The sequence below is a fragment of the Fistularia commersonii genome, chromosome 34, assembly GCF_037954325.1.
Source record: "Fistularia commersonii isolate RoL2024-O1a breed Wild chromosome 34, RoL_Fcom_v1.0, whole genome shotgun sequence".
Taxonomy (NCBI): domain Eukaryota; kingdom Metazoa; phylum Chordata; class Actinopteri; order Syngnathiformes; family Fistulariidae; genus Fistularia; species Fistularia commersonii.
Window position 1 is genome coordinate 8,436,746 of NC_141317.1, and position 10,135 is coordinate 8,446,880.

The window sequence follows — 10,135 nt, forward strand, 5'->3', positions numbered from 1 at the left end:
GGTGAATGAGCATGATGTAGTATTGTTGGGCTTTAATATTTCTTAATAAAAGTACTATTTCTAAATAAAAGTACATATTTCTTATTCTTCCTCCTTTCCACTATTGTCTATTACTGTTATGTTTTTACTTGAAACTCTGGCACAACAATTTCCTTCGGGATTAATAAAGTTGTTCTCATCTCATCTCAATGGTGAACATGATGAGAAATTTAAAAAAAAATGAAAAAAAATGAAAAAATACTCAAAGCTTTATTATATTTTAGGACCAGTACAATTCCAAACACTCACTTTTATTGCAAGTATTTCAGAAAACCAGTACATCAAATATAGCAAAAAAGAGAGCTGCTTATCTCACACAGGCAAATAATCAGTCCAACAGTCTTCCTATTAATTGTATGTATTCACACTTGATAAAATTATTTGCGATGTTGCTGCCTTAAACTCTGCACTCACAGTAGGTTTAGCTTTCATGCTGGTTGCTTACCACCATCATATATACCGCAAAAAATAAGTATTCTCTGTATATATCTTGTTTTAGGCCACTGTTCATAAAACTTGTATGTAGCGGTCAAAGTCACAGTAGTATCAAACAAGCTCAATGTCCCTATTGTCTTCTACTGGCTCTGATATTACCAGTTGAAAAAAAGAAATGTGGAAAAAAGATATTCATTTGGAGCAGTGAGTCATTTCCGTTGGACATGAACCTTAGTGTGTTGTTAGTGGTCTCCAAATTCAAAGTGACGGCCTAATTTAGGCTTTTCTCACAAGATCTTAATGCCAACTTTCCCTGCCAACAGATAGAAAAAAATAGTATGAGTACAAAATATACAGAAATCATGAAGTTTAAATAGGCATTTTTATAGATCTCAATACAGACCAAATAATTTTCTGCGTGTTATGTCACAAAATGTTGAAATGCTAGTTCATAGACTCTAAAATATTTTACAATGAAATAACGACCCTTTCAAAAAAAGCTAGTCTACATGAATTTGCAGGGCGTAAACAGGTCAAGGAAATGAATTCATTCCGTGATATTGTTGTCTGCTTTCACCTTGGTTATTATTTGAGGTCCTCAATGGTTCCCTTGGTGAGGTCCGTCATTTTGGGATACTTCACTTTCTTTTGGTCAAGTTCATTTTGAGCCCACAGCAGCAGCTTCAGGAGCTTGGCCAGCTTTGGTGTTGACTCTCTGTTCTCAAAGTCGAGTACGGACTGATTGACCTCGCTCCAGACCTGAAAAGCATAGATGTCAAATGAATTCTGAGTAGGTTCAACTCCTGCACAGATGATCATACAGAGGTTGTTAGGATGCACTCAACCTTTTGTCTCTGCATCATATTCAGCAGATCGCCGAACGGTGACTCCTCTGGGTTATCGAACGCGAGAAGGGCCAGCGTTCTCTCCATCTCTGTCAGACATTCTCGACTTTCCTCCCCCTGCTCCGCCAGCTGTGACTGAGCAAAGTCAAGGGCAGCTTCTGTCTCCCTCAAACGGATCAGTTCGATGAGATGCTGCTGCTGCAAACACAAAGTAAACGGGCACACCGGGGAGAGAAAGAAAACGTAATGAGACATTATACACACACACATATATATATATAAATATATATACTGCTCCAAAAAATAAAGGCATCACATAATTTTAACAACACAACTCTAAATCAATCACACATCTGTGAAATCAAACTGTCCACTTGGGAAGCAACACTGATCCATTTTGACTTGTTTTAAGGACATTACATCCACGTTGGATCAGCATGTAGTGTGTTTTTCCACTTTAATTTAGAGTGTGACTCCAAATCCAGACCTCCTTTTTGTGCCATTTGGTTGTCAGCACATTCAACGATGTAAAGAACAACGTATTTAATAAGGATATTTCATTCATCCTTTGTTTTTTTGAGCGATGCACAATACTGGAATATGGCTGAATAAGGATATTTTATCTCACCTGTAGGTGAAAATAGAGGTAACGGTTGCTGTCCAGCAGTTCTGGATGCAAACTATTGATCAGTGCAATTGCATCCTGGATTTGCCCCTTCAAGATCATTTCTCTAATCTTAATTCTCTCATCGAGGGACTCCAAATCTACACTCGGCTCGATTCCAGACTCCATCCTGAACTTCCCCGCTGCCTCCTTGAATCCCTCTGTTGAATATGAGACTTCTGTGAACTCTGCAGAGGGAGGTTATGCACCATAACCTTTAAGTATTACCGAGCAAGAAGATCTACTCCTCACCTGTCACCAGGTAGTTCATGATGAGCCGGTTCATGTCAGATCTCTGAATATGAACATTGTTGAGCTTTTCCATCCACTCTTCCCTCGTTATGTCATCCGGCTTCTCTGCATAACTCATCATAATATCAGCCGGACTAAAGATGAGGGGAAAAAAAATAGTCACTCTGAGTGTGTGAGACTCGGAACATTGAACAGATTTAAACGGCAACTGTATCATGGAAAAGCGTCTTGGTGATAAGCTCCTCCGTTTTAAAGCGACATCGAGGCGATTATCAAAACAAACAAATAAAAAGCAGGACGGGCCTTTGGAGGAAAACACAACAATCCAGTCTGACGTTCGCAGCTACAATTCAAAACAAAAACAAACCCTCGATGTTTGCTTTTAAATGTTTCACTCTCATCTAGAAAGCCTTGCATTTAAGTTGCTCTCGTGGCATTATTTTTTATCTACACCCATTTGAAATTATAACGGTAACTTTATTGGAAATACCTGACAGTGTTGTTGCTATTTTACGACAGATGCTAGCAGGCTAGTGGATGACGTCAAGAAACGTTTCACTTTCTTCTTCTTCTGTTTACAATTTCCGGGTCTGTTTGCGCGATCGCCCCCTAGTGGACAATCGAAGTACTGCACCTGAAAGTTTCACCGTAGACTTTTTAACCGTCCACGTCACGCGTAATATACCGTGAGTTACTTCGTTTTTTTTTTTTAATAAGATTAAATTAGATTCAACTTTATTGTCATTACACATGTTTAGAAACAGAGTAACGAAATGCAGTTAGCATGCAGTCAGACGTGCAGAAAGCAGAAGTGCAAATGTACAGAATGTGCAGTATTTACAGGTGGAATGCATTTTTTTTCTTTTTTACAGTTAGTGCATTTGGATAATTGTTATGTGCAGATTATGTACAAATAGGTAGCGATTAGTATGATTGACAGATGGCAATATACAGATGGAACTCTAAATATAAAGATGTCTGTTCAGTAACACTCCGGAAGGGATCGTGTAGAGATGTTATAGGAACAATTCTACAGAATATACAGAATTTTTCAGAATATACAAGTATAAATACTGGAACCAGACGAGCAGCTGCCAGATGCACACGGGAATCAAATTATATCACCAGGGCACCTCACGACACATGGCGGATGATGAAGATCACAACATGATTAAGATTCCTCCTCCAAAAATCTGGTGAACTGATGTGTGCAGTTTACATGGTCTATTGTTTTAGATAAAAATACATCCATACATACATTCACACACACACGGGTGTGCATTATTTGGATGAGCAACAACAAACTGCATTATTCTGACCCCCCCCCCCCCCCGAGTGCACATTAAGTTGTATGAAGAATACATGAATGAATTAATGAATACAAGAGCGACCGAGCTGCAAATGAATTCTCCTCAGACGCTTTAGCGCTTCGGCCTCACGGCACGAAGGACCCTGGTTTGATTCCGATTCGGGGAGCTTTCTGTGTGGAATTTGCACGTTCTCCCCGTATCTGTGCCGGTTTCCTCTGGGTTCTCTCACAATCCGACCCCGAGTGCAGGATAAGCGGCAGAAGATGGCTGGATCTTCAGATGTTTGTAGTTGCAATACACATCTCGGACACAGGAGTGCACCAACACTCCGTTGCGGCTGTGATACGAAATCGCAGCAACACCGGGCCTTCCACATGATTCTAATCTGTATGCCTTGCCTTGTTTACGCATGAATTCCAAGTTTGCTTATATCATTAGTTTTGAACCCGTTTTGACGGTGAAGCTGTTTTGAAATTCTCCCCGGCCTTCAAAAATCAGTATGAATTCCGCCCTCGTCGCAGACGAGAAGCGCTACAACATGATTCCGAACAAGAATGTACAAGGCATCGCGACCGCTGTTCTTTCTCGCGGTGTTTCTCATAATGTTTGGTGTTGCTTTTTCACTTTCTCTGCGGCTGTACAGTATGATTCATGTGAGTCTGCAGAATCCGTTGAAGGCCATCAAGGTTTTGGTGGTGATGGATGCCGAGCCAGAGGCGGCTGCAGGAAGTTTGATCATAGGCCAGAAAAATAGGCCAAGCACTCTTACCCATACCTCAAGCCCCTGGGTAATTACATTACTGACAATCCCTCAAGACTTGAGCTTTTGCCGCTGAGCCTCGTGTATTGTCTTCTGGTTGGAAATTCAACCATCTCCTCGCGTGATAAGGTGAGATAAGATTGCAGTAATATGGGGGCTATTATGCTGCTCTAATCACGCTGCTATTTCAATACTTTATGGCTTCGGTAGTCCCGTTCGGCCTCTTTTCCGCAATTCTTTATTGACCTTCTAATCTTTGATTTTCCTTTAACAATAAGTCATCATCAGCGCAGGGAGAGATCTGGTAGGTCGCCGACGGAGATGTTTCCCGGCCGCATCCATCTCACTTGATGTCCGTCACTTTGTTAAAAACGATAAAGCCTTTGGTGAAAGTTTTACTCCGCCATCGCAATTCACAATTCATCTCCAAGTAACAGCAATTTCGGGATCCAAGGTTCCGTGTATAAAACCTCTTGCAATTCTTTTCTCTTGTTAATTTGTCACCTTCTTCAGGTCATCACAATTTTTTTTTATTTTTTTTTTTTGGGAGGGGGGTTATTTGGCACGCCGCTCAAAATAACAGCATAAATCAACCCCAGTAAGTGCATGTCTGACCGCTCTACAACAGCAGCGGGGGAGGGGGACCGTGTCTACTACTGGCAATTTTATCACGTTCATGGTGTTGCCCGCTGGCAGGCTCTCTGCCCACAAGCTGAAGCGCGATGTGGTGCTGCTCTGTCAGCTTGACTAAGATCACACAGCTAGTGGATGAAGATAGTGCACTTTCAGAAATCCTTAAAACACTGGCTGTTTCTGGATAACCAGATGACCGCTATGGAAGAAGAGGATTTTTAACAGCTGAAAGATGAATGGATTAGGATGAACAACCTCAGATTGCTAGCAAAAGCAAACAGGTTTATATTCCCATTTTAGGCAAAGAGACCCAAGGATGTGAGAAGAAACTTCAAGTAGCGGAGAAGCCTTCTCTTTTACCTATTTGCTTTTTTTTGATCTTTCTGAGCAACATATTTTACATTTGTACCCTTTGCTTCTGCAAAACAAAAAAAAATCGAATAGTTTTATGTGGGATTTTTTAATGTTTTATTGTGTTTTGTAGTATTTTTACAAAAATATCAGAAAAGAGGCAATTTTCTGAAATGCAAGAAGCTTATCTTTGTTACTAATTTATAAACACCGACAACACAATGGCTTTCATGCATGACAATGCGGGCTAGAATTGTAGCCCGGAGCATCGGCAGGTAGTGAAGTCCTTCCCCCTGAGTGAAGTCCCAAATAATTTATCCATAGCAATTGCAAGACCAAGGAAACCCAAGAGGAACAAATGCAAATATTATGAGCCGCTCTTCCATCGCACAGGAAGAGAGAAGGTTCATATGAAGATCATAAAAATAAAAAAAAATGTCAGAATACTCCAAAGCAGGAACCCTCAACCCCTGTGCATCATTTAATTCAAAATAGCATTCAGTTAAATTCATCATCATACACCTGCTTTATGTAACTTTGGTAAGAGAAATTTTAAAATCCAAAAAATTTGCTTCTTCACATGTTTTTTTTTTTTTTTCATGCATTTTATGAGATAAGCATGTTTTCAGTGATCGTCTTGTATTTGTGCTGCAGCAGTTGTTGCAGAGCTCAGTGGGTCAAAGCAAGGTGCGGGCCGGGGCGGCCCCGTGATCTGTTATTTATAGCAGGAGGGATATAAATAGCTACAGTTTGCATGGGCACAGAGCGGCCCCTTGGCATTAGCGCTGTGAAGGCCACTGAGAGAGAGCACAGTAATTTCACTGAAGGTAAACATCTGACAATCAATATGCATTCGGAGGGAAGCATGATTGATTAAGAAATACCGCCGTCATAGGATTTAAGCTACTGAATGTTATTAACTTCAGCTGTTGAACTGTTATTTTGCTGCCTTGCCCAGGTCACGTGTTAGCACTCAAAAAAAATATGAAATATTTCGGACCTCGATGAGGAAGAAATTGGTTGAAGCCGCCACAGAATCTCTGCCATAAAGGGACCAGATTTTAAAATAAGTTATACACCGCGGAATTTAAAATGTGCTCACGTGTCAGTAAGCAGTAAGCACGTCTATGTCGGTAACAAGAAATCCTCCAAAAGCAACAGTTGGCACGCTGTGAAACACATTTATCCTTGATGTTGTTGTTAGTGTTGTTCTCTCTGCTGTCTATTCATTTGTGGGTGTCCTTTCGCTATCTTCTAATTGTCTCTATTGAAATTCATATTCATATGTATTGACACTATAACTGTTAGGCTGCTGTGACAAAAAAATTTCCCCAATCGGGAATCAATAAAATTTATCTTATCCAATTGTATCTCATCGTATCGTATCTTATCTTAATGGTCTTGTGTCTGTGTCTTCTGATACTCAGCAATCCCTGCAAGGACAAACAGATGACCACTGAGACAGAAGATGTATTTTATGACTCTGAGGACGACTTGGATGAAGATGAAGCTACCCAATATATAATAGAGCAAAGTCTGCTTCAGTACAGAAAGCTCAAGGGACTTAACCCAAGGTGGTCTGCCGTACATCCGTTCTTCTGTGTGTTTAACTTCTGTAGCTGCTGTTCGTATTTTTGAGCCTCTTGTTTGTTTCTACAGCAATCAGATTGCCAGTGGAGACCCTGATGAGATCTTCAAAGTCATACAAGAGGGTAAGGAGGCTTTTTTTTTTTTTTTTTTTTTCTAAACCCATCGCAGCTTTATAATCAATATCCAAAATGCAAGACAACGTCCTGTTTTACATTCAGGTGATGAGGAAGCACTTAATAGACTGACGGCACAACCGGAGACGCTCTCCAGAGTGGATGAGCAAGGATGGATTCCTTTGCACAAGGCCGCGGTGCAGGAGAACAGAAGAATATTAGAGATCATCTTTTCTGGTAATACCACTCAAATATGACTGCTATCCTTGCAGACATGGCGTATATCATGGTTGGATGACCTGTTTGTGGGTTGGTTTCTAGCATCGGCCCCCGGAGCGTCGCAGTGTCGCACTCTAAAGGGTGAGACGCCGTTATTTCTGGCGGTGGTGTACGGACGCAGAGAAAATGCTACGTTTTTGTTACAGAACGGCTCTTGCCCCGATCTCCAGAATGATGAACAGGATTCCCCGTTAGTCGCGGGTAACCGCCAAAACACATCTCCTCATATAAACAAAAAAAAAAAAAAAACAGTTAAAAATTTTTAGGTTCTTACATTATTTTACCTCTTATTTCACAGCTATTTTGAATGACCACTATGACCTGGCGACACTATTGCTCCGCTACGCTGCCAAAGTGGATCAAAGAGGACCTCTAAACAGGACGCCCCTGCATGAATCTGCCCTCTTAGGCCTGGAGAACTTTGTGCATCTGCTCTTAGAATCCGGCGCTGACCCTAATGCTTGTGACGTGAGAAGCAAAACCCCACTGGCTCTGGCTGCACAAAATGGACATCTGAATGTGGCGGAGGCCCTGTTACAGAAAGGTAACACAAGGTGAATAGATGTACCTGCCATTTTTGTAAATATTTTTAAAATGCATTTGTCAACTTGTCATGCAATAGCGTCACGGATGAAATCTGTTTCAGTCTTACCATTGAAAAATCGTCCGTATAGGAGGAGACTATTTATCATTTATATGCATTTATTTTGTAGGCGCACGTGTGCAGTGTGAATCCGACTCCAGCCCCATCTTGTTCAGTGCGGCCGAGTCTGGAAACCCTGATTTGATATCCTTACTGTTGGAGCACGGAGCAGATCCCAACCTACCCATTCACAGCGGCCACCTGCCCATTCACCGTGTGGCGTTCCATGGTCACATACTGTAAGACGCGTCTCCGGTAAAACATTTGACACTGTGGGGTAAAAAAATTGGGCGCCGTGGTCCGAGCCGGATGTGACCCCGGGCTTTTCACCCCAACATCATGATGAGTTTTCTCGGACATACTTGAACTCGAAGTTTACTCGAATTTTATTCTTACCGAAGTCGTGAAGCCGAGCCTGTTCCCGGACCACACTGGGTTTTCAAACCGCTCATTTCAGACTGCCTCCGTTCTTTCTGGAAGAGAAAAACAAGCGAGCATCTAGTGTAGCTTAATAAGATTTCATCTCAACGTGATACAGATCTGCGATACATGCCTATCTCTGTCCAGTGGGCCTCAACCTGCGGCGGGTGTGTGCGTGGTTTAAATATGGTGGTATGCGACTGCGCGTCTCCTTACCGTCTAAGTGATTTACGGCTACAACTGTTTCTCTGTCCGCTGAAAGCAGTATAATATAACTCGGAGTGGCTATATGTTGCATATTACCTCAAATCCGGCGTCATAGAGCTTCGGCAACGTTCCCAGTTTTCCCTCCGCAACACATTTCGAGGCCGATTCGATGTTCCTGACAAGGAGTCTCCTCTGCAGGGCGCTGGAGCAGCTCATCCCAGCGACAAAGCTGGATGCCATCAAGGAGAGCGGGATGAGTCCGCTCCATTCTGCCGCCGCCGGCGGACACGCCCGCTGCCTGGAGCTGCTGCTCAAAGCCGGCCACGATCCAAACTTCATGTTGCACCCGAAGGTGCGCCGCAGCTATGACGACGAGCGCAGGTCTGCCCTCTTTTTCTCCGTGTCCAACAACGATCTCCAGTGCACCCGCTTGCTGTTAGAAGCCGGGGCGATGGTGAACCAGGATCCTATCACCTGCTTGCAGGTGGCTCTGAGACAGGGCAACTATGAACTGATCAACACTTTGTTAAAGTTTGGGGCGAATGTAAACTACTACTCCCGTGTCAACACCACCCACTTCCCCTCGGCGCTGCAGTACGCTTTAAAAGACGAAGTCATGCTCCGAATGATTTTGAATCACGGTTACGATGTCAAGCGCTGCTTCGACTGTCCTTACGGCGACAGCACCCATGATTACGCCCCCTGGACGACCTCTGTCATCAAGGACATGGTGGTGAGATGAAACTCGTCCCAGAAAATCTGATATGCGATAAGCGGCTCTTTTAAGATTTCATTTTGAGACAACCCCTGTGTGTCTCTCTGTAGTTCTGCGAGGTGATAACGGTGGCCTGGCTTCAGCACTTATCTGCTCAGGTGGTGCGGATCATGCTGGACTACACCGACCATGTGACTTTCTGCACCAAACTTAAGGACACGCTGAAGACGCAGAAACAATGGCCCGAAATCTGCCGCATGCAACGTAAGAATTCACCATTTTACCCATCGGCGAATGTTTCTTCACTTAATGAATGTGTGAAACTTGAATAAATCCACTGGTTTTCAGGAAACGCGCGGAGCCTAAAGCATCTGTGTAGGTTGCAGATAAGGGAGCATCTCAGTCGCCTGCGCTTGCGAGCCTCCATTTTCATCAACTTCCTTCCACTTCCTCCCAGACTGAAAGATTATCTACGCTTCAAGGAATTTGATGTTTACAGCAGGGGCAGCATGGTTAACCCGTAGCAACAATTCGCTTGCAACTGTCACAGCCATCACAGGGACAGAGGGACATGAAATCTTTTATCTGTTTGCCTCGCCGTCGGGCATGTTGTAAATCATGTTTCGTAAGTACATATGATGTTGCATGTGCTTAACCTTGTATTGTGTTATTTGCGCATTTTCGTTGTTACTTAGTCATGTACCGCATAGGAAGACATAGCAGCCTTTTTACCGTCACGTAGCAGACCTACTTTCTAACAGGAATAAATTAAATCGAGTGAATAAATGGAACTTTAAATGCTCAACAAAGGGTCCTTGCTTTCAGAAATCTGTAACAAGCATTGAAATGCAACACGGCATCGCCGATCTTTCCTTTGGA

General features: G+C 42.7%; 2 protein-coding genes across 2 annotated transcripts; one reads left to right on the forward strand and one right to left on the reverse strand.

The window, feature by feature from the left end:
• Positions 1–258: 258 nt before the first annotated feature.
• Positions 259–2,821, reverse strand: LOC147214482 (glucose-induced degradation protein 8-B homolog). Its single transcript, XM_086141666.1, has 6 exons — positions 2,726–2,821; positions 2,236–2,369; positions 1,948–2,144; positions 1,320–1,517; positions 1,052–1,233; positions 259–787 (listed from the first exon to the last, which is right to left on the reverse strand). Exons 2-5 carry the CDS (start codon positions 2,354–2,356, stop codon positions 1,060–1,062), a joined length of 690 nt encoding a protein of 229 aa, XP_085997792.1. The 5' UTR covers positions 2,357–2,369; positions 2,726–2,821; the 3' UTR covers positions 259–787; positions 1,052–1,059.
• A 3,226-nt stretch (positions 2,822–6,047) lies between these two features.
• On the forward strand, positions 6,048–10,132 carry asb14b (ankyrin repeat and SOCS box containing 14b). Its single transcript, XM_086141668.1, has 10 exons — positions 6,048–6,116; positions 6,717–6,863; positions 6,949–7,001; positions 7,098–7,229; positions 7,314–7,472; positions 7,570–7,815; positions 7,985–8,153; positions 8,740–9,274; positions 9,367–9,520; positions 9,605–10,132. Exons 2-10 carry the CDS (start codon positions 6,739–6,741, stop codon positions 9,778–9,780), a joined length of 1,749 nt encoding a protein of 582 aa, XP_085997794.1. The 5' UTR covers positions 6,048–6,116; positions 6,717–6,738; the 3' UTR covers positions 9,781–10,132.
• The last annotated feature ends 3 nt before the right edge of the window (positions 10,133–10,135 follow it).